General features: G+C 40.6%; 1 protein-coding gene across 48 annotated transcripts in view; it reads left to right on the plus strand.

The window, feature by feature from the left end:
- Nucleotides 1-24,436, plus strand: part of EPB41 (erythrocyte membrane protein band 4.1) — a 168,922-nt gene that overhangs the window by 104,365 nt on the left and 40,121 nt on the right. For 9 of the 48 annotated variants that reach the window (XM_075909091.1, XM_075909090.1, XM_075909089.1 and 6 more), the window contains 6 exons: nt 6,115-6,240; nt 7,713-7,927; nt 15,258-15,314; nt 15,445-15,486; nt 16,328-16,390; nt 20,932-21,111. In XM_075909091.1, the coding sequence (XP_075765206.1) occupies nt 6,115-6,240; nt 7,713-7,927; nt 15,258-15,314; nt 15,445-15,486; nt 16,328-16,390; nt 20,932-21,111 (683 nt within the window). Of the gene's footprint in view, nt 1-6,114; nt 6,241-7,712; nt 7,928-15,257; nt 15,315-15,444; nt 15,487-16,327; nt 16,391-20,931; nt 21,112-23,115; nt 23,167-23,531; nt 24,422-24,436 lie in introns of those variants that run through there. The other 39 variants (XM_014576551.3, XM_014576563.3, XM_014576567.3 and 36 more) reach the window with 27 other exon arrangements.

Genomic DNA, 24,436 nt, shown 5'->3' on the forward strand with positions numbered 1-24,436 from the left:
CATCCTAGAATACTCAAGAAGCTAATAGAGGAGGTATCTGAGCCTTTAGCTATCAACTTTGAAAAATCATAGAAGTCTGAAGAGATTCCAGAAGACTGGAAAAGGGCAAATATAGTGCCTATCTATAAAAAGGGAAATAAGAAAAACCCAGAAAACTACAGACCAATCAGTTTAACTTCTGTGCCAGGAAAGATAATGGAACAAGTAATTAAGGAATTCATCTGCAAACATCTGGAAGATAATAATGTGATAGGTAACAGCCAGCATGGGTTTGTAATGAACAAATCACGTCAAACCAATCTAATAGCTTTTTTGATAAGATAAGTCTTGTGGATAAAGAAAGAAGTGGTATATCTAGACTTAAAACGTTTTATAGGGTCTTGCATGAAATTCTCATCAATTAGGGAAATACAACCTAGATGGGGCTACTGTAAAGTGGGTGCATAACTGTCTGCATAACCATTCTCAGAAAATAGTTATTAATCGTTCACAATCCTGCTGGAAGGGCATAACAAGCGGGGTTCTGCAGGGGTCTGTTTTGGGACTAGTTCTGTTCAATATCTTCATCAACAATTTAGATACTGGCATAGAGAGGATGCTTATTAAGTTTGCAGATGATTCCAAGCTGGGACGGGTTGCAAGTGCTTTGGAGGATAGGGTGGTTAAACACTGGAATAAATTGCCTAGGGAGACTGTGGAATCTCCATCTCTGGAGCAGGTTAGATAGGTGTCTGTCAGGGATAATCTAGAAGGTGCTTGGTCCTGTTGTGAGGGCAGGGGCCTGGACTTGATGACCTCTCGAGGTCCCTTCCAGTTCTAATGTTCTGTAATTCTAAGAAGCATAACATACAACCTGCTCTCTTCCACTACCACACTCTCCATGGAGAAGAGGTGCAGGAACCACAATCTCAGCAACCAGGACCTGATGATACGAACTCAACATCATCCCCTGATGAGGCAGTGATGCCACCACCACCAATGGCAGTAGACTATTTTATTGCATTCCAATGTCTTTTTAAAAGAGTGGCAGCCGACCTTAATATTGCCATGGAGGAAGTCACAGAGAGTCAACATGAACTCACTAACATCCTCCAAAAACCCCATCAGCAAAAATCACCCTACCTATAAACACAACAATCATGCACCTTGTAAAATCGATTTGGCACACTCAGGCCACCATTGTGACCACATTTAAATGGGTGGATAGGAAGTATTATGTCCCTCACAAGGACTCCAAATTCCTCTTTATCCACCCACCTCCCAACTCTTTGGTGGTGGAAGTGGCCCACCAGAAGAATCAGCAACCTTGTTCTACCCTGACGAATAGAAACAGCAAAGGGACTGGACCTATTCAGCAGGAAAGTATGCACATCATCCACTCTACAATTTGGAATAGTGAACTGTGCAGCATTACTCAGTAAATATGATTTTCAACAACTATTTCAAGTTTAACACCTTTATTGATGATATATGAAGGGTAAAAAACAGCAGTTTTTAAGGTGATCATTGAGGAAGACCACGCAATATACAGAACACCCTGCAGGCAGCTCTTGATGCTGCGGACACGGCTACAAGATCCACAGCCACTGCAGTTGTCATGAGATGAGCCTTGTTGTTCAACTCCACAGCCTTTCCCCACAAGATCCAGCTGACTCTGGAAGATCAATGAGGTCCTTCATTCTATGAAAGACTCCCGAGACATGCTTTGCTCTTTAGGAATACATGCACTTGCAACCAGGAGAAGACAGTACAGATACCAGCTGTATCCCAGGGCAAGGTACCCACAATATACTTACCAGCATCAAAGGCAAGACCAGCACCACTAATAACGTGGTCAAAATAGACAGCAACGTAGATGCATGCAAAACAACTCTACGAACCAACCAGCTCAGCAAAATAAGCAAATTTGATTGACTGGAAACACTTGCATCCACTCCAGCGCCATCACCCAGTTATAAACCACTCAATAATAGTCTCCTGCCTTTATATGCTGAATGGCATTTTATAACAGCTGACAAACGGGTTCTCCAAACAAACTGATCAGGATATACCATCTCCTTTACCTCCTTCCCAACCACCCACCCTGTCCTTCTTCAGGGACCACTCTCATGATCTTATGCTGAATCAGGAAGTCAAACACCTCCTTCAGCTGGCACCGTCCCTCACAAATACAGGGGAAGAGGGTTTTATTCACATTATGTTCTCACACAGAAAAAGATTCTACATCTCAGAGCCCTCAACAAATACATAAAAAGGCAAAGATTCAAAATGGTAACCCTAGCCATTCCCATTCCGGAACTGGAGCAAGGAGATTGGTTTTCATCTCTCGACTTACAAGATGCTTATTTTCACATAACAAATCATCCTGCTCACAGATGCTTTCTCCACTTCATCCTAGGTCCCGGACACTTACCAGTATATGGTCCTGCTGTTTGGACTCTCCATGACACCGAAAGTCTTTTCCAGAATGCTGGTGGTAGTCACTACTTACCTAAGGAAGCAAGACATCTTTCCTTACCTGGATGATTGCTTGATCAAGGCAAAATCCGATATAGACTCCCATTGCAGTACTTCCCTGGTCATACATGCTTCCACTCTCTGGACCTGCTAATAAACAAGACAAAATCAGTGCTCATACCATCACAGTCAATACAGTTCATAGGAGCACAACTAAATGCAAATCAGCCATAGCCTCCTTGCCAACTGACAGGTTCGAAAGAACCAGGCACCTAGTTACGTCATCAAGCTACATGTCATGCCGCAAGTCATAGCCCACAATTGCCTACAGCTGTTGGAACACATGGCACCATGCAATCCCATAATACCAAATGCACGCCTTTTCATGCATTGCCTCTGGGAATGGCTCAGACTAGTATACAAACCAAACATCTACTTGTTGACCAAGACTCTTTCCATCCTTGTAACAGTGAAAGGTGCAATAGTATGGTGGACAAAACCTGAGAATCCATGCACAGGGATCTCTTTCCTAACTCCAGAACCCATGGTGAGGCTTCCCCAATAAGTCCTTGCTTAACAAATGAATCCCTTTCAAAAAATGGCAAGCACAGTTGTTTTAGAAGACTGGCGAGCTAATGGGAGGATTAATTTCAGTAGTGCCTGTGAGAGATCTAATGGGTAAAGTAGGTGGAAAGGTCCTGAAAACCTGGATGGTGAGAAATTCTCCTTCAATGATTTGATTTAAAAGTTCCTGATAAGACTATAAAATACCAGTCTAGTCAATGAAGGCTGAAAGTGCTTATGACATGTACATTAATACTAAATGGGCTTCTGATGATTTCCCTTAATACAATATATACCAAAGGGAATTAATCATGATCAGGCCAACATTTTCAAATATTACTAGATTTTCCTATTAAAAGCTGACGTTAAGTGCAGGTATCCAGAAATCTTCTCCCAGCCTAGCATAGGAGCTGAAAACACCTCACAAAATATTAGCCTGCCTGAGTCACTGATAAATAATAAGAAATCAGGTCCCGGCTAGCACAGCATCCCACCAGATCTCCTACTGATACTCTCTCTTTGCTTCTTCTAAGCCACAAAACACCGAGCTTTGAATATCTAACTAGCCACGTTTCCAAGCTTCTGCCTTCTCAGATCTAGTTTCGAAGCACAAGAAGCAAAATGACTGTTTCACACAGAAGTACCCGTTCACATTGCACCTCGGTTCAGAGGAAGCAGAGCACAAGTTAACTTGAGAAAAATTCCACTCCCTGGGCCATGACCCTCTTTTGGTCTTGGAAATGGAGTCACCTGCTGTATATGGCTGCTGTTCACACAGCAGAGATCTGGGCTAGTGGAGATAAGGAAGAGCCCTGGGGACAAGCTAAACAACCACTGCTTTGTTCTTTGGCGAGAACCTTTGCTCTGCTGTGCCTGCCACCTCTCTGCTCAGTGGGTCCCGCTTGGCTGGGTTGTCATGGGCTCGCCTGCTCTCTGCCTGGCTCCATCTCAGCCAGCTGCGGAGCACACACTTGTCCGGGCTCTGCTCTTCGCCTCACTGGCCCAGCACAAGGGTGCAGTGCCCTGCAGGGGAATTCTGGGGGGCACTGGGGATGCACAGGGGCTAGTTTCCTGATGGTGGGAGCAGCAATCGCTTTTCCTGCAGCCTCTGCCAGGAAGCCCCTTGCCAGCCACCCAGGCACGGTTAATCCCTGTGGCTTCCCCAGGAAGCAGCAGGCATGGCATGTTTTCAGCCCCGCTTCAGTTGCAGCACACCAGGACAGCCACGTGGCTGCCACCAGAGCAGGAACCCACCGTACCACTTACCTTCCAGCAGGGAAGTGAATATTGCGGTGTGGCTCTGCAAAGGAGGTGGGTGGGAGGAGAATTCTTTGTGTGTGGCCGCTCCCCTCTTATCCTCCCCTCTGCTTTGGAAATCATATACAGGATGGGTTTTCAGGTAGAGAAGGAACTGAGGGTAGAGGGACCACACGTGCGCATGCACGCCCCTCCCCCCCTCCCCCCCCCGGCACTGCTATAAAGACTCCGGTTGATGGCACTGGGATGCTCATCTCAAAGCATGTCAGTTACTGCTAAGGTGAATAACCTCTGCTTTTATTGGCAAATTAGAGGTTGGCAACTAACATAATGTAATGAAAGCAAACTAAAAATATCCCCTCCTTGTACCTTGGAAAAGGTGGTAAACTAGCTCTGTGCTTAAATTACAGAATATCCAAATATTGTGTCCAAATAATACTTGTGCAAGAGGGCTTATCCCTGAGTGGGAGAATCAGAGTATTTGTGCAAGAACCACTGATTTTGTACATTACAAAGTCAGTGTTCTTGCGCAAATTCTCGCGGCCAGTGAAGACAGACGGCAAGATTTTGCGCAAAAGCAATTGCTTTTGCGCAAAATAATGCCAGTCTAGATGCAGCCTATTATGTTGAGTATAGAAATACATTTTAAGTATAACTAGTAAGCAAAAATGGGGAGCCCTGTGGCAACTTAAAGACTAACAGATTTATTTGGGCAAAGTTTTCATGGGTCAAAACTATTTCATCAGATGCTTGGGGTTTGGAACTAGTGCCATATGAAAAGAGATTAAAAAGACTGGGACTTTTCAGCTTAGAAAAGAGGAGACAAAGGGGGTATATGATCGAGATCATGATAGGTATGGACAGAGAAAGTGAATAAGGAATAAGGTTATTTACTTGTTCCCGTAACATAATAACTAGTGGTCACCAAATGAAATTAATAGGTAGCAGGTTTAAAACAAAGAAAAGGACATTTTTCTTCATGCAGTGCAGTCAGTCTGTGGAACTCCTTGCCAGACAATGTTGGGAAGACCAAGACTTCAACAGCATTCAAAAAAGAACTAGATAAATTCATGGAGGTTAGGCCCATCAATACTTATTAGCCAGAATGGGTGTCTCTAGCCTGTTTGTCAGGGGCTGGAAATGGATGACTACCCGTTTCTGTTCATTCCTTCTGGAGCATCTGGCATTGGCCACTGTTGGAATACAGGATACTGGGCTGCATGGACTTTTGGTCTGACCCAATCTAGCTGTTCTTATGTTGGAATGCCACTGTATTTGACAAAGTGGTTTTGACCCATGAAAGCTTATGCCCAGATAAATCTGTTAGGGTATGTCTACACTTGCAGCCTATTTCGGAATAGGATTGCAAATGTAGGCATAAATATCCCGTTCTTGATTTGAATCTTCCTGGCCGAGCGCCATTTTTGAAATTTACAAGCCCGGAATAACTGCCTGTGTATACACGCAGCAGTGAAACGGGCATTCAAAATAAAGCTCTATTTCGAACTACCTGTTATTCCTCTTGCAATGAGGTTTAAATCCTCCGGCCAGGAAGATGCAAATCAAGCGTGAGATATTTAAATCCCGGACTTGATTTGCAATTCCAAATGCCTACATTTGCAGCCCTATTCCAAAATAGGCTGCAAGTGTAGACATACCACTAGTTTTTAAGATACCACAGGACTCCTCATTGTTTTTACAGATACAGACCAACATGGGACTCTGAGACTCTGATATTCCTGAAGAGAGGTGGTTCTTGCAAGTTTGCTCTTGGTAACTTCTACCTTTCCATACAGTTGTTGAGGTGGCATTTTAATGAATGCATAATTTTTTTAGTCATACGTGTCCATGAAAATATTGAGATAACCCCAATAAATGAAGAGGAGGAGGAGGAGAAAGTAGTGACAATGAAAGATCTAGAGCTAGAGCCCAAATTTCTCGAACCAGTCCAAAAGGAGCCAGGTACAGTTGTGATGGCTTCTTACACCTGTGTGGTTTACATTTCTTTCTATTAAGCTCAACCCTGCTATCTCACAACCAACATATTCAGCTTTTCCAGTGTTTCTTATCTCTGCTAGAGTACAAGCAGTGGTGCTAGATAAGATTATATAGTGTCGAGGTGGCATCCTTTAGACACAATGACTTATTGATGTACAGGAGAAATATTTTAAGGGAAGTGTCATACCTCAGATAATTATGAAACTGAAAATTAAATAAACTTTGGTGTCAAGAAGTTTGATGTACTTGATTACCAGTAAAACTCTGTTTGCTGTTTTCTTGCATTTTGCTTTTGATCTGCTATTCGTATTGGTCAAATACATACAGTATTTCTATATATTTTTATTTTATACACAGACAAAAAGTGTTGAATGCATTTTTGAATAGGAGGCAAACAGGGATTAGAGGATATCTAAAAAATACAGCCTGTGATCCTTAAATGTGACTATTTCTGATGTCTTGGTTGTAGGTGGGTGAACTGTAGTAAATTAGTATTATCTTGGCCAAAGCACCAAGTGTACATTTTTCTGTTTTGAACAGGCAGTTGACTTCATTAATATGAGCTTCTGTCCAACTAAATTTATTATTTCAGATAATGGGAAGTTTAATTGTATAAACATAAACATTAATATCGGAAATAAACTGGGTTATTATGGATATAGAAACTTCTTAGTGAATTGGCTTTGACACACAGGATCAAATTTCATCGCCTGTTCCTTAAATGTAAGGATTTTTAGAAACTTGGTAGCTCAGAAACTAGCACTGGAGAAGAGAGAGGGATGGTAGGTCTTGGATGTACTTGAGGCTTGTGTGTGAGGCTTGTCATCCTTCTGCTGAAAGACACATGTTTGAAACATATGTGTTCAGTGCTGCATCTTTCACTTATTTGGAAATTAGGAATATTGTCCCTCAACAGCAACTCTTGTGGCAGGGAAATCATTTGTGGCAAAAATAAGTCTGTTTTGAAAGATAACTGCAGACTTGTTCATAGCTTTATAAGGATATACCTATTGATTTTTGAATTGGCCAAAAGACAATGTATAACTTAGATCCACAGATGGTGAGGTGGTAAAGTTTCTGTTGGGGACTTCATGGTGCAGTTAATGATCAGACTTAATGTTTGTTCTTCAAAGGTTTCATAGTGATGAACTTACACCAGTGGCATTTGAAAGACCCAGAAACTCCTTGCGCAGTGTCACAAATAAATTGGCATTTCTGGTGTGGCTTCTTTGCAGAGTGCAAGCTTGCTTTTTTTACTTTCTGTACAAGACCTATTATTAAAACTATAAGGAAAATAACCTCAGCTTTTCTGTACTAAATGCACAACTGCTTTACTTCTTTTTTTAATACAGTGCTCTAATATGGGAGGATTGTCCTAGGGCAGCTAGAAACATTATGCATTTTGAACCTTGCCTTGACTCTTTTTCTCTGTTCAGCAGTAGCGGTGATTACACCTGACCGAAGCCCACGGCCAACTTCTGCACCCGCCATTGCTCAGAGACATGTTGCTGAACCTACCCCACCAGCTTCATCTGATACCAAGGAAATAGTAGTAGTCTCTAAAGTGGAGAAGGAGGCATTGGATACTGAAGGAAAGCGTGAAGAAATGCCATATGAGTTGGTCAAGATGGAGCCACCTGAAGTAGCCAAGGTACACTAGCCCCAGAAAATTACCATACAATGTTTTGTGAGGCCTGTAAGTGATTTTTGTTTTATGTAGAACTAGCAGGTGAGGCCTGTTGTTGACCAGGTAAAGTCATTTTGCGTAAGTTACACTTATAGGCAAGTTCAAGAAATGAAATATATATAATATAACTTTTTATTAATGTATTTTCAAAAAGGAAGTAAAAGAACAGTTTTAAATTTTGTAGGAATTCAAATTCCATTTTATTGAATAATTACCATACATAGTAAATTTGAATCAGAAACTATTAATTAGTGAAGAAAATTAACTGGCGTTGATTTAACAGTAAAAAATTTTCTTTGCACTAAAATGGCATTTGAATAGGCGACTCAATTTTAATTTTGTTAACATATATTTTTTATGAGCTCTAATCTTAAAAGTCATGACTTTTTTTTCTGATGAAACCAAAAATAATTATTTAAACCTTTCGCCCAGAATATTCCGGTGTAAAAAGTAGCGTATTCAGCTAGTTTAAGTGGTAGGATTGTTTATGCAAAATTTGGTATCCATAGGTAATCATGAAGTATGACTTCATTTTGCAAAAACAAATCCACAAACTATTCAAAATATATAGTAGATGCTAGCTCTAAAATGGCCGCAAATGGTGATATTTCATTAGACCAGAAGTTTCTCATTCCTGTGTAGTCAGTGGACTGGGAATAGGATATCCTCCAGCTAATTGGCTGTGATTCCAGGAAAATACCTTTCCTGAACTTCAAGACACAACAAAAATGCTACAGTACATGTGTCAGGGCTGTTCCCCACTCGGGCACCCTGAGTGCAGAAGATAGGGGCCCACGAAGAGCTCAAAAAAACAAAGGAACTTTTGCCTCTACAGGCGCTGGTTACCAAACTTTCCAGAGTCACAGATTCCCTGCCTCTGAGAAACAAACAAACAAGCTGCCACCATCAATTGATTTTTTTTTAACCCCTAAAACCAGGGGTGAACACTTGAACCCACTCTCAGGGGTAACCCAAGCTCTTTTGCCCGAAAAGAGTTTGAAAAAAGAAAAACAAGCTGCAGTCTCTGGTAGCTGACTCCTCAGTCAGAGGCATGCACCTGCACAGAGGCAGACAGACCTTCCAGGACACAAGAATCAAATCATCATCAATCATCACCTTTAAAAAGGTGATCTTTATTACAAAACAAAAGATAAATGTGATAAAGCATGCTTGGTTGCTAGATGTTACAGAGCAACTAAGGAAAACATTTTTAATAAATCTCTAAACTCAGGGGTTGTACCATTTGACTGGAGAATTGCTAATATAGTTCCGATTTTTAAGAAAGGGAAAAAAGCGACCCGGGTAACTATAGGCCTGTTAGTTTGACATCTGTAGTATGTAAGATCCTGGAAAAAATTTTGAAAGAGAAAGTAGTTAGAGACATTGAGGCTAATGGCAATTGGGACAAATTACAACATGGTTTTACAAAAGGTAGATCATGCCAAACCAACCTGATCTCCTTTTTTGAGAAAGTAACAGATTTTTTAGATAAAGGAAATGCAGTGGATCTAATCTACCTCGACTTTAGTAAGGCATTTAATACAGTACCACATGGGGAATTATTGGTTAAATTGGAAAAGATAGGGATTAATATGAAAGTTGAGAGGTGGATAAGCAACTGGTTAAAGGGGAGACTACAGCGGGTCATACTGGAAGGTGAACTGTCAGGTTGGAGGAAGGTTACTAGCAGAGTTCCTCAGGGATCAGTTTTGGGGCCAATTTTATTTAATCTTTTTATTGCTGATCTTGGCACCAAAAGTGGAAGTGTCCTAATAAAATTTGCAGATGACACAAAGTTGGGAGCTATTGCCAATTCAGAAAAGGATCGGGATATCATACAGGAAGATCTGGATGATCTTGTAAATTGGAGTGATAGCAATAGGATGAAATTTAATAGTGAGAAGTGTAAGGTTATGCATTTAGGGATTAATAACAAGCATTTTAGTTATAAGCTGGGGACACATCAGTTGGAAGTAACGGAGGAGGAGAAGGACCTCGGAGTCCTGGTTGATTATAGAATGACTATGAGCCGCCATTGTGACATGGCCGTGAAAAAGGCTAATACAATCTTGGGATGTATTAGGTGAGGTATTTCCAGTAGGGATAAGGAGGTGTTAGTGCCATTATACAAGGCATTGGTGAGACCCCATTTGGAATACTGTGTGCAGTTCTGGTCTCCCATGTTTAAGAAGGATGAATTCAAACTGGAACAGGTACAAAGAAGGGCCACTAGGATGATCCGAGGAATGGAAAACCTGTCTTATGAAAGGAGACTCAAGGAGCTTGGCTTGTTTACTTTAACCAAAAGAAGGCTGAGGGGGGGGACATGATTGCACTTTTTAAATATATTAGAGGGATAAATACCAGGGAGGGAGAGGAATTATTTAAGTTTAATACCAATGTGGACACAAGAACAAATGGATATAAGCTGGCTAGTAGGAAGTTTAGACTTGAGATTAGACGAAGGTTTCTAACCATTAGAGGAGTGAAGTTCTGGAATGGCCTTCCAAGGGAAGTAGTGGGGGCAAAAGATCTATCTGGTTTCAAGATTAAACTAGATGGGTTTATGAAGGGGATGGTTTGATGAGATAACAGGATCTTGGTATCTAATTGACCATTCATTATCAGTGGGAAATAGGTCAATGGAGGGATGATAGGAGTTACTATAGAGAACTTTCTGGGTGTCTGGCTGATGAGTCTTGCCCACATGCTCAGGGTTTAGCTGATTGCCATATTTGGGGTCGGGAAGGAATTTTCCTCCAGGGTAGATTGGCAGAGGCCCTGGAGGTTTTTCGCCTTCCTCTGTAGCATGGGGTACAGATCACAGCTAGAGGAGCTCTGCATCTTGGGGTCTTCAAAGTATTTGAAGGCTTCAATATCTGAGATATAGGTGAGAGGATTATTCTAGGAGGGGTGGGCGAGATTTTGTGGCCTGCACTGTGCAGGGGGTCAGACTAGATGATCATAATGGTCCCTTCTGACCTTGGAGTCTGAGTCTATGAAAACAAATTAAAACACAGAGAAAAGTTTCTGGGCACAATGTGAAGTAGTAAATGGGGAGGGGAGGCATAGATTCACAAAAAGCAGTTCAATGTAAACCACAAAATAAAGAAAAATTACCATGAACACGACGAGATTTACTTCTAGTTTTCTCTTTGTTCAGTCCACTCCCATGCCCCAAATTCCTTGGAGACATAGTAGTCCTGCCTAGATTTAAATCATTCTGTGTTTCTCAACTCCTGGTTTATCTCTCCCACACAAAGAAAGGCAGGGAATCTATACCCAATTCACATTTCAATCCTTTATTACAGGGGTCTCCAAACTTTTCAGCCCGAGGGCCGCATTAACTATCAAACAGCAGTTCGGGGGCCGACTACACACTTGAGGTCCAAATAAAAAACAATCAAAACATGGATGTTGTTTTTAATTATTTATTTAATATTATTTTATTCAGTTATTATTTAATAACACATTCATACACCACACATGAACACCTGTATTAGTGTGAATGGTGAAATTGTTTCCTGGATGCCAAAATAGCAGACATTTCTGGCTTTAGATTTGTTGTCCCTAACATCAACAGTGACCTGAGATTATCATCGGACAAGTTTGTTCTCAAATTGTTCTTCACGTATTTCATTCTTGAAAATGTTTGTTCACACAGGTATGTTGTTCCAAAGATTGAAAGGTACCTTGATGCAAAAGTTTTGACATTAGGAAAGTCTTCCTTGGGCAAAAACTGGTAAAAACCCACCAGTCCTATTTTGAACTTGTCCCTAAGGAGGTCATTTGCTTGCAACTCAATGACTTCCAGCTGCAGTTCATCTGGGCAACTGGCCACATCTGCTTCAAATGGGTTTTGAAACAATCTCACTTCTTCTGCCTTTGAATCCAAAAAGGTCTCCACGGGCCGGATGAGAGGGCCTCGCGGGCCGCATCCGGCCCCCGGGCCGTAGTTTGGAGACCCCTGCTTTATTAGATTGGTTCTCCTAGCCAACACCTTTGCTAGCTACCTAAGTTTAACCCCTTAGTCACCGGGTGATGTTCAGCACTCCTCCTGTCCATTACAACATGTTATAATTTTCATGTCTTAACTGTACCGATGGCAGTATGTTTTTTTTGTCCCTGGAATAGTCCTAAAGACGCCATTTCCTGTTGATCACCTTAAAGCAGTATGTTAATTCCATTGAGAATTAACCACATGTACAGCTACATTTGCCCTTGTTAACCAGTAATGCTTTTTAGTTTGTGTAAATCAGGGGCAATTCCATTAATGTGAGAGAAGAAGTGGATCTAGACCTTACAGCATCTATAGTATAAAGTGTTTTAATTGATTCATTTTCTCTGGAAAGCTGTTAATGGACTTCTGACAGGCTGCCAGCTAGACTAAAATGTTGATGTATGAATATTCAAACATGGTTTAGACTGTGTTAGATTTAATATTAAGGGGAACTACTTAAATTGAAAAGTGCAAATATATGGTTCTTCGGTGAATGTTCTGTGTAAAATTTATAAATGGCAGAATAATATATGAAAGGATTTTCATCTTGTTTCAAGACTAATATTTTATAATTTTCTTTTGAGTGAGGATATAAATAGTGGAAAATCTAGAGGCAGAAAGGGTAGATTGAGATTGCTTTTTGGCACTGAATATTGTACATTCTATTTCCCCTATTTTTTGTTGGGACTCGTACTCTTACTGTATTATAGATAGAGGGCAAGTCTCACATGATAGATGTAGTCATATTCCAAGGAAGATCTATGTGTATGACATAGGCACTTGAGGAACAAGAGAGGAGACAGCACAATATCCTCACCAACCTTTCAAAAAATTAAAAAATCTTTATTTTCTGTCTTCAAGGAATATCAGTAGGGTTAATAAGAATTCCTGTTTGAAGAAAACTGGTGACAATCTGGAAACATAGGGCCAAATTTGGATGTGGTTACATCTGGTCCATCTCAATCTAATGAAGTTGTACCCACTTAAAGCTGGCAAATTCGGCCCTTCCAAAGCCATAATTGCTTAACGTAGTGTTATATTTTCATTCCACTTTGTAGCCTCTTTGACTTACTAACTGTATTACCTCTTGATATTCAAGTGCCTCTCTTCCTTGCATAGACAACTTTCCATATAGCTACATATGTAAACACACACGCAAGAGGTGAACAAATCAGTTAGTCATCAGTACCCTCTCTTTGTGATTAAGTAAATACAACTTTTGATGCTACACTTGATTTGATGACACCACTGTTTAAAATTGTCAATGAGTGTACATCATTGCAAAATAGCTAAGAGCTCTGAGCTGCTTTTAGTTACAAAGGCATAGGTTAGTAGCACCGAGTCACTCAGAATGAGTTCTGAAGACTAATGGAGTCTTGCAGATAATTGAAACATAAAACAGTTGAATGCCACACAGTGGTTAAATTTAAAATAATTCTGCTTCCATTCACCCAGGCCCTCATTTATCAGACAGATTTTCAGGTAAAACAAAAGACAGAACTATGTAGCACTTTAAAGACTAACAAGATGGTTTATTAGGTGATGAGCTTTCGTGGGCCAGACCCACTTCCTCAGATCAATTTGTGGAAGAAAATTGGCATGACCATATATACCAAAGTGATACAATCAAAAAAAGTGAACACATATAAAATTGACAAATCAAATTTTAGAACAGAGAGGAGGTGAGGGGGGAAGATTAGTGTCTGTGAGGTAATGACATTAGGGGTGATAATTGGGGAAGCTATCTTTGTAATGGGTGAGATAATTAGCATCTTTGTTGAGACCCATACATAAAGTGTCAAATTTAAGCATGAATGACAATTCTGAAGCTTCTCTTTGAAGTCTGGAGTTAAAATCTCTCTGAAGCAATATGCATGTTTTAAGGTCATTGAGAGAATGGTCAGTCTGGCTGAAATGGCAAGCAGCAGCTTTCTCTCTGTGAGAGAGTATGATGTCTGTTTTATTTTCAGGTAGTTACAGTATTAGATTTACTTCAGTATTTAGTGTAGAAAGAATTCTTGTAAAATCCTTTTAGACTCTAGAAGCTGCTAAAGTGCTCCATAATTTAATCTAGTCTTGAGTAAATAACCTGTTTCTTTATATAATATAAAAATTTTAAAAAATAAAATAACTATTTTGCCTTGTCGAAGCCAGACTTTGTGATTTTTCCTGCATTTGTACAGGTTCTGATCCAACAACATCTGTGGTTCAGCATGATTTGAGTTAGCCTGATGTCCACTTACCATGGGTATGGCCAACATTCCTATGGTCCCAAAAAGTTTGTTTATAGCCACCAGTCATGGCTGTCAGTGTTCTGTGCTGTTATTTTACCCCAAAATGTCTTCTAAGAACCCAGTAAGCATTGGAAATGTTGGTAAAGCTGCTAAACAATATTGACTTCCCATGGTTCAGCAAATTCTCTGGTTTGGTATCAGTCAGATCCCAAGGGTGCTGGACTAGAGAAGTTCAACTTCTACTTTATCTCATTTCAATATTCTTCTTGGATTATAGTGGTGGTGGTATTCCTATTTGAACAGGACCATCAAGGTAAGCATTCCGAAGTTACACCCATGATAGGCTGGCAGGAGCTGCAGGTGTATTTCAGTGATTCTGGTGTTTACTCTTGTCCATCAAATGTAGGCATGCCATGCTCTGTTACAAGCCTAGACTGCTAGGGTGAATTGGAAGCCCAATTCCATTTAACTTAAAAAAAAAATTGAAAATATTGGTTCTTAGCTCTACAGTTATGGCAAATGAAAGACTAGATCCAGTGCTGCTGGTGAGTCAGTTAGCTGACAAATGTAAATACATGCATACAGACAGGTATATGGCCTGGCAGGTCAGACTAGATGATCACTGGGAAAGAGCATATTTATTTTTTGTCTTTGAACAGTTGTATATCTATTAATTTGAATTTGTTCCCTTTTTTGACAGTGATATATCGTTGGAGTATCGAATTATAGATAACTTTTGGAAACATTGACTTACAAATAGCCTTAAAACAAAAAGCTTATCTTTGTTGGAGATATTAAATAAATGTCCTTTTGGGGTCTTTTAAAACATGGGTGTCAAAGTTGTACTTTCAGTTTCAGAAACCTGATGTTGAACTAACAAATTGTTACTGTTAGTTATGTAAACCCTTGTTAACTCTCTTCAAAAGACTGCATGTTGATTCCTGCATGCTGACACATCATTTCAAAACCAACTTAATATTTCAGCTGTGTTTTGAAACTAAGTGGTTTCCAAAAATTTACTAACAAGAAATGTTTTTACCACTTTATTTCTTAAATGTAGGTGGGGAAAACTCACATCGAGGTCACATTGCCTACCACAAATGGTGACCAGCCCCAGGTTTGTGCTGATTATTATCAGTTAGGTTGTTCTCATTCTTTTTTTTATTTTATTTTTTTTAAAAAAGGTTGTATAGATTCGACATAACTAAATGAACCATTTTTTTTTGTTTTTTATCACTACAAAACAGCAGCCTGCAGAAAAAGAGGAAGAGCCGATAAGAATGAGGAAGGTTAGCCATTTTACACTTTCACCGAACGAAACAGCCATATATCACTCATGCATACTCAATATATTTAAAAAGACAGTACTCCAATTTCTTCATGTGCTTTGAGTTTTAATTTGCAAGTATCTGTTGCTGGCTTTCAAAACAATTCAGCTTTTTAGCCCAATGGCAATCTGAGATTGTTAAATACATTTCTGTTAACGAACTTTTCAATAAGATACAGACTCGGGAATATGAATTGTATTTTACAGTTCTGTACAGAAATGAAGCTAATTACAATCCAGAGGAAACTGTACATTTCAGTATTCCAGGAAATACAGAAATTTCAGTGTTTTACATATCTTTCCTGTCAAGAATCCCTTGAAACTATAAATGATTAAGTACATTAACTATAGTATATGTTTTAATAAAATGATTTTTAAAGGCTCGGAAGCATTGGAAAAGCTACATATAACACCAGGTAATGCAGCACTGTATTCACTTTGTGATCAGGAAGTTGAAAATGTCCTAGTCTTTGCAAATCTTCCATAGCAAATGTTAAACACTTATTTGCTGAGAGCAAGATTGCCTTTGTTGCAGCAATGCAAATAAGCCGATGAAACTCTGGGAACTGTCTCTTTAAATGACTCATTGCATTCTTCCACTGTCTATGAGCAAGGTCCTCCATTTCTTGGCAGTGAAGGTTTCTACACATGTTCTTGTGGTTCTATAGCCTATCTCATATTGGCACAATACTCCACTCCAAACATTTATTTAACTTTTTTTATTTGCCAATTTGCGATTCCCGCAAGAACAGCATTTTAATTTTTTGTGCTTCTTTGTTTTCCCCTTTCTTTCATTTTCACAGAAAAGATCAAAGAAACTAGATGGTGAAAACATTTATATCAGGCATAGCAATTTAATGTTGGAGGTTTGTATGAACTTGACGCTTGTTTCATTTGCATTTGCCTGGACCTTCTGCGTTCTTTGCTGAACTCTTTTTCTTCCTCCTCTGCTGCTGAATTTTTTTTTTGCATGCTGTTGCATGAAGACTTTATTTTAAAATACTGTATGCTTTTGCATGTCAACAAAAAACATGACGATGTGCAGTCATTTCTCCTACCTTTTTTGGTTTTCATTTTTTCATACTTACCATAAAAATATATGATTGGGATAGTCCTGTGCTAAATTTAGAGTTCCAGTGATTTTTATTGCACAGTTGTTACTTTCGGTCCATGAATAGGAATCTCTACACTGGTACTTAAAATAACCTCACACGGGATGCTATTGTAAAAAGACTCTCTCTGTGTGTGTGTCTTTCTCTTTCCTTGATTGGGACAAGGAAAAAAGAGGGAAATCAAATCTGAGGCACAATTGAGTATGTAAAAATGATGCGCAACAAATCAGCAAGCGGCATAAGCTAAACAACACTCTTGTTCAGCAGTCTTCACGAGGGCTCATGTCACTGAAACATCTGTGCTTGCTCAAGGCACAGTAGTGAGGCCTTTTTTGCTTTCCAGAAAACTGTCAATAGAATTTACCATCATTGTAGCTGTAATTTTTCTCTCACCACTTTCCTGCTCTAATGTATTCGAGGAAACATGCAGTTCTTCTACACTGGAACAACCCAGTTGTCAATAGCAAGTCCCCTGTTGTCTGATGTAATTACTATCCCTAGTAATGTGTGCCACTGAGTGCATTTCAGTATGCTGCTGCTCAGCTGTCAGTTGCTACGTATTCTAAGGGTGCAAGATTGTTTTCTGTCACCTCATGCACAGGTGTAGATCAAATAGTTTGCTTTATGACACTGAAACTTAAAATGTAGAGACTCCCACGCAAACAAGATCTTGAAGACTGGAACATTCCAATCATATATTTATAGTGTTACAGAGGACACTTTGTGGCTTCTGGTACTGACCCTTCCTGTGTGTTGTGTTTCTATTCAGGATTACAGCTTCAGCGGCTGATAGTGGTTTCCTCTACAGTTGTATCTAAAAATGAAATGTACTAACTGCATTTTTTACTCTTAATTTAAAGCTTTTGGGGCTTTTGTTTTCTGACTGCTACAGTTTGAAGCATTTGGACATCACTAAAATAGTCAACAGGAGTCATCTACAGTCAGAATGCCATGAGGGTTTCACCCACAGTTTGTTTAGGCCATGCATAAGCTGATTGTTTATTTATTCTCAGTGGAAATTCATCTCTCTTAAATGGCTTTTTCCTGCTGGTGTGGTACCTGGCTCTGGCACATGTATTGTATGCTCCCTTTCACCTCAGCCGCCTCAACTCTTACTGCCTTCCCCTGCCATCTGAAACACTTTTGTTGCAGGTATTCACAGACTCTCAGCTAGAAAAGGGTGACCAAAAGTGTTTCTTCCTTTTTACTCTGCATTTGGCAGATCAGATTAAATCCTGGAGACTGGCTGAGTGTGGGAAAATGTTACATAAAATGTTGTTTTATTGGAAACAGTTACTGCTTTAGATCTTGCATTTCTGTGCTTTATACATTTTTAAAAAGCTGTAATGAATGAAGTAGGGACGTTAGCTATCAATTAATTTGAATAATAGTGTAACTGCATAAAATATTAGCAGTTATACGATTATTTGATAGTCCTTGGGGATGGGGCCAGCAGCCATTGTGTTCCTGCCTCAACTCCAGGGAGCCCTCTACTCCCTCCCCACACACACACACACACTGCTGCCTCTGATAGAAGCAGCAGTGCAGGGGTGGGATGGGGTGGGGTGGGTAGGCAGCTCCGCAGAGCCACTGTTGGGAGGAGCCAGCTTTTAAGATGGCTCTCCATGTGTACCGTCTCCTGCCTGCCCCCCTCACCTTCTGTGCTATCAGAGGCAGCAGCATAGGGGTTGGGGCGGGGGGGAGCTTTGCGGGATCTGGTGCTCATGGGGATCTGGAGCTTGTGGGCTAAAAAAATCCAGCTCCCAGTGGACACTGTCTCCCGCCACCCTCCCCCTAGCTTGCTGCCTTTGAGTCAGAAGTGGGGGGAGGGGGAGATGTGTGTAGTCAATAGGATTAACCGATAGACTCAGGCTTATTGGTTAATTGCGTAGTCTACTGAAAGTTGATACCGCTAGGGAAAAAATGCTTTATTCATTAAAAGGGACTTACAAGAACAATTCAAACTTCTGTGGGATACATCTTGTGTACTTGAGCTTCCACATTAACATTTCTGGCAGGGGATGTCCAGATGTGAACAAAGTGCTTCTTAACAGGGGCAGGCTCAACAAGAGGAGTCCAGTGGCGGGGTTCCTCTGCATTCATTGTTGATTCCAGCTTCTGAGCTTACCATGAAGTCTTCAAAAGGCTTCTTCATGCATTTTTTAAACTAGCAGGCATTCATGTTGTTCTCATGTCAGACAGAAGTCACAACTATAGATGAGCCCAAAGAGAAAGCTATGTTAATGAAGCACACATGAACCTTTTATTCCTGCTAGCTGAAGGCAGTCTCTCTTTGGTAAGCTGCAGGTTCATAGATCCTGGGCGACCAGACAACAGAATAGCCTCTTTTGACAGCTATTAATTTAAAGCAAAACTAGTCTTATATAAGTAAGTGACTTAATTGGACAACTGAATGTATAGAGCAGGGACGAGGAACCTTTTTTGGGTCAGGGGCCACTGACCTACAGAAACATCAGTTGAGGGCCACACACAACTGAGAAGCAAAAACACAAACAAATCTTCGCTAACATGGCCGCTGACTGAGAAGGAGAAGGACACTCCACACATTCTCCTCACACACCAGAGCTTAGGGGGGCCCAGCCTAGTAGATTTTGTGTGCCTCAGCCTCACGGTGAGGGGGAGGATGGTGTTTGGAGTGCCAGTACTGGGCGGAGTGGAGGGGGTGGTCCTGAGCCTCCAGGGCTGGATTTAAGCAAGCCGGGGGCTGCATCTGGACCCTGGGCATGAGGTTCTTCACCCCTGATATAGATAATGATTTTTAAACAAAATCAAATTTTCCAATGACTCTTAAGTCTTGCTTGATTTTGGCCCTTTCTTGAGATGTTATTGTTTGGCTTAAGCCTATTATACAGGCAGTCCCCGGGTTACGTACAAGATAGGGACTGTAGGTTTGTTCTTAAGTTGAATCTGTATGTAAGTCGGAACTGGCATCCAGAGTCAGTTTCAGCAGCGGCTGACTTGGGGATGCCTGGGGCAGAGCAGCACCCCAGCTGCTCTGCCCCAGGCGTCCTGATTCAGCCGCTGCTGAAACTGATCAGCAGCGGCTGAATCAGGACGCCTGGGGCAGAGCAGCTGGGGTGCTGCCGGGTTGGTCCAGTAGCGCCAAGGAGCGGTGCTGCGGGACCAACCGGCAGCGCCCCACCTGCTCTACCACAGGCCCTGGGCTTTGCTCCACTTCTCCCTGGTCTTCTGGGGCGGGGCACTAGCTGCATCCCCCCCCCCAACAGACCAGGGAGACGCGGAGCAAGCGGCGGAGGACCCGGGCCGGACCGCGGCGCTTCCAGATCAGCTGGAAACGCCGCGGGTCCGGCCCCAGCCCCAGGTTCTCCGCCGCTTTGCTCAGCGTCTCCCTGGTCTGCTGACTCCCTCAACAGACCAGGGAGACGGGGAGCAGCTTTTCTCGCCCCGGAGGAGGCGGGCGGCGGGACCAAGCGTCCCGCCGCTCCAGTTCTCCGGGGCGAGAAAATCCCCGTTCGTAACTGCGGATCCGACATAAGTCGGATCCGCGTAACTCGGGGACTGCCTATACTCAAAAGCTTTGTTTTAAACCAACTATCTTTGCTTGGAAAGGAAGGCTACTTTTGAATTAGTTAATTGAATAGTGGAATTTTGTTGAAGTCTGTGCATTTATGCTGCAACCTGGAATCACAGATAAAAAGTTAGCTCTTTTCATACCCATACCTCCTTTGCTTGGGTGCACCAATTACTCGGGCATTAAGTAGATGCATTAAGTTCAGTTTCAGGAGTTGTTTTCTCATCTCCCATTTTGTTTACTAGTGTGAAACCTCATAGGTAGTTTGTGGAAGGATCAAGATCAGAGCAGAGAAGGTAACAATGTTACTTTTCATATGAGAGGGGAAGACATGGAAATTCTCTTAAAATGTTAATGGCGTCTGTGAGCTTCCTTTAGATAGTCAGATTTAATCGAAAAACATGCAGTGAAGGGTGTGAAATCAAATTGTCAAGTTCCATTTCTTTATATTTTCCTCTTTAGGTGAAAATCCAGGTGTTTCAACTATAGACATCTCTTCCTTCAGCAAAATAGAATGTCAGGTCTCACTGCTGGAAGGGGAGATATCTTCCACTTAATTAAAATTTGTCCTTTAGTGCAAAGGTAGAAGAAAGGAAAGGAGAATATTCCCTTTTATGCTCACAGAGTGAGCACATCTAATGGAAATTGGTAGCAACTTTGTGTGCAGCTTGCTATCTGACAGCACAGGATTAATTTAATGACCTTTTTTTATGTGCATCTCCATTTATTTTTTTAATAACAGGAACTAGATAAAACTCAAGACGAAATAAAGAAACATCATGCTAACATCAGTGAGCTGAAGAAGAACTTTATGGAGTCCGTCCCCGAACCCCGGCCTAGTGAATGGGATAAGCGCCTGTCTACTCACTCCCCCTTCAGAACATTTAACGTCAATGGGCAAGTCTCCACTGGAGTGGAAGGAGTGAGTACTTATGAAATGTGATATTGACTGATGTTATATTGTAACACCAAAATACTGACTTTAAAGGAAAATCTTTAAATAGTTGAGGACTAAATTTGACTCATTTCTGGGGTTTTAAGAACAACATTTTTGCTGAAGATGCAGGAGGCCCCCGACTTGTGACACAATCTATTGTTGGGGAAGCATCGCAAGCTGTGGGTGTCGTTACTCAAGCCCTCATTTACAATAGACACGGTGCGCCATCGTAAATGCAGGCTGAGGATATATGTTGGGGGTTTCCAGCCCCTTCTGCACTTAAAAAATGTTTGTAAGTTTGGGGGGTCAGAACTCGGGCAGTTGCATGTTGGAGGCCTCCTGTATTTTTTTTTAAAGCTTAAGTCACAGTTCTTAGGTGATAACACTGTAAAACAATAATGCGAGCTCCCCAGCTGGCTTTCTAGCAACGTTAGTTAATGCCGCCACTGAAGGTATATATTTTCTTATTAGTTTCAGCGTTACAAGAACTCAGACTAAAATAGTTATGTTGGAATCTGGTTTATTCAAAATATAGGTGCGGATAAATCTTATCTTCCTAAATGGAAAATGTCAAAATTTATGTGGATTGTAATTTTAAATTTTAGCTTCAGGGATATTGTCACAAACCCTGGAGTGAAAAAAATGTATATTTTGGATGGTGTCTCTGAATCAGAAATCACAAGGCTTGATAAGTCATAGAGGATTCTCATTAAGAGAATTTTGTATGTAACAGCCCTGAACTTGCATCAGGAGCTGCGAGTGTGTACACACAATCCTGTGAGATGTTTTACTAACCTCAGTGGAACTCCTCATGGGCACAGGGATTTACAAGGGGTTGAGCAGAAACAAAATTGCATTTTAGGAAAGTGTTATCCCTATTTGTAGTAGTCATACAAGTTTATAGGCCTCTTACTTAGTTGCATACGAATTTTACGACTTTTCAATATGAGGAAGTTGGAGAGGCCAAGAGATCAGTCAGTATGCTGTCTAATCTCTTCCTTACTGGTAATCAATATCTCCCTGTTATATTTCTACTTCTGTTGTTTGACTCAGAATAAAAGTTCTTAGATCAAACTAATTGCAGCTTCTTGAACAATGATAGTTGCTTAACTTAAAATGAGGAGTATAATCCTAGCTTCATTTAAAATCAGTGCCAAAACTTTTGCCCAGTAATTTATCATAAATCTCTCTGTCCTTCTCTCCTGTCCCAACTGCTATGGAGACTGTTTCTTTGCTTGACCTTTAAACCATGCAAGTATGGCACTTTTAACATGGAATAATCTGGAGAGGAGGAGGAAGAAGGTGTTGAGAAATTAATTGAAGAGGCAGTGAAAATTTGATCTTTTAATGTTTGCTTAAAATATAGGCAAGAAAGAGGCATAGAAGCTATGGGACTCATTCCTTATCAAGAAGAATGTAGTGAAAATCTGAACTGTCTGTAATTAATTGGAATTGCCAATTAATTTGTTAAACACATGAAGCCACTCTATCATTTGATCACTGATCTTTATTTTCAGAAGCCTTTCTGCAGGGTGCTCTCCAGAACAGGTGGTGCAGGGCTCTCCACCCATAAGATGGGGGCAATAGGGATAGTGCGTGCTTATCAGCCTGCAGCTTCAGTGGTTTGCTAGCAATTTTTTCACACTGTAGTAAGGGTGATGCCAGCTCTCTGCAAGTCACATCACTGATACGTGTCTCTGGAAGTTTCACCACCTGTGACATGAACCTTCTGAAAATGGCTTTTTCGTGAATGTGATTTATGATAATAACATGAGATACCTGCAGGAAGGCATGTGGTTAGTGTTTGAGTTTACCTTCATGTCATCAAATGTGTATAAAGAAGATAAATATGAATTTAATTATTTCTTTTTGCTGCTACACCATTGTTATAATTGCAGAAATCATGGTATTATATAAGAGGTTATCTTTCTACTATTCCTATATCGTGCATTACAAGACAACTGAACTTTACATACTTTGTATGTCCAGGTCAAGAAAGCCACTATCCTATCCTCTGAAAGAAGGGTTGGTGGGCCAGAGGTAAAGCTGGTGTTATAATATGTGCTTCTGAACCAAATTTTGCTGTTGTAATGGCACAAAGCAAAAATTTAACAGCAGCTGCTGAATAATGTTTTTCTTTTGGCAACACGAAATAGTTTCATATCTCACAGCCTCCTTACCTAACACGTAAAGGATTTGCACTGCTGCAGCTTTTGCAGCTTTCAATTTGCTTATTTCGGCGCATGGCTAGTTGAAAAGCTGCATGATGTAACCATGTATTTGGAAAGAAAAACAGTTATGAAAGTTTAACTGTACCCTGTTCTTTTTATGTTGTCTTCCTTTCCTTTCCATTTTTTGTTTTAATAATCATGTTACACTTGCATTTTATTTCTTTTGCTGCCCAGCCCCCCAGCTACTTTCTCCCTGATACTCATCACTTAGGGGTGTGCAAAGAACCTGTCCCAAAATACCAGACTGATCAAAGGAGGTTGGCTCAACTGAGAGAGCTTAGGGCCAAATTTTTTCTTTCATAGATGCACCCGCGTTGGCCAACTGAAAGGCTGGAAAACATTTTACAAATAAACTGCAACAAAATTTCCCTAGACATTTTTCACAAATGCTAAAGCATTTGTGTGATACCATGTCCATTATAGTTACACATTCTTTAGACCCTCAAGACACAGATGCACTAAAATGGAAAATAAAATCCATGAAGTTTGGAGTGTATTCATATTACATACTCCTGATTTCAAAGGGATTGAACATTTTGCAATCATAGCTAAATATCATTTTGAAAAAAGTAGACAGTTTGATAGTTTTCATTTGCAATATCTTCAAAATAAGATTATATCATCTATATTAAAATCTTGATATCAAACTTTGAGTTAATGCCACCTCGAAGGCCAGTGTAATATAAGAAATTGTAAAAGACTGCATTTTGTATTGTATCATTTGAATTTGTAATACATTAACTTTTCTCAACAATTTCAATTGTGGAGCACTTAAATACTAGATTTTAACTTTAACCTTCTCTCAAAGGAAAATTGTGAACACATTTGAACATTGCCCTAAGACTAGTGGATTCTATGGAGATGGTCACATTCAGAGGCTAAATTGGAGGATATTGCTAAAGTACTTCTATCCTGATTGAGCCTCCACAGTATTTGTTCTTGACAGCAATTTGCCAATTTAGTAATAAATATTTATCAGAAGACCTGTTCTAAAACTTTGTGCATCCCCAAGTACCATTTTGAGCACTTCCCATCTGTCATTTTTGTTCATCTCTCTGTCTTTCTTGATCTTCTACCAC

This window comes from Pelodiscus sinensis, chromosome 25 (assembly GCF_049634645.1).
Source record: "Pelodiscus sinensis isolate JC-2024 chromosome 25, ASM4963464v1, whole genome shotgun sequence".
Classification (NCBI taxonomy): Eukaryota; Metazoa; Chordata; order Testudines; family Trionychidae; genus Pelodiscus; species Pelodiscus sinensis.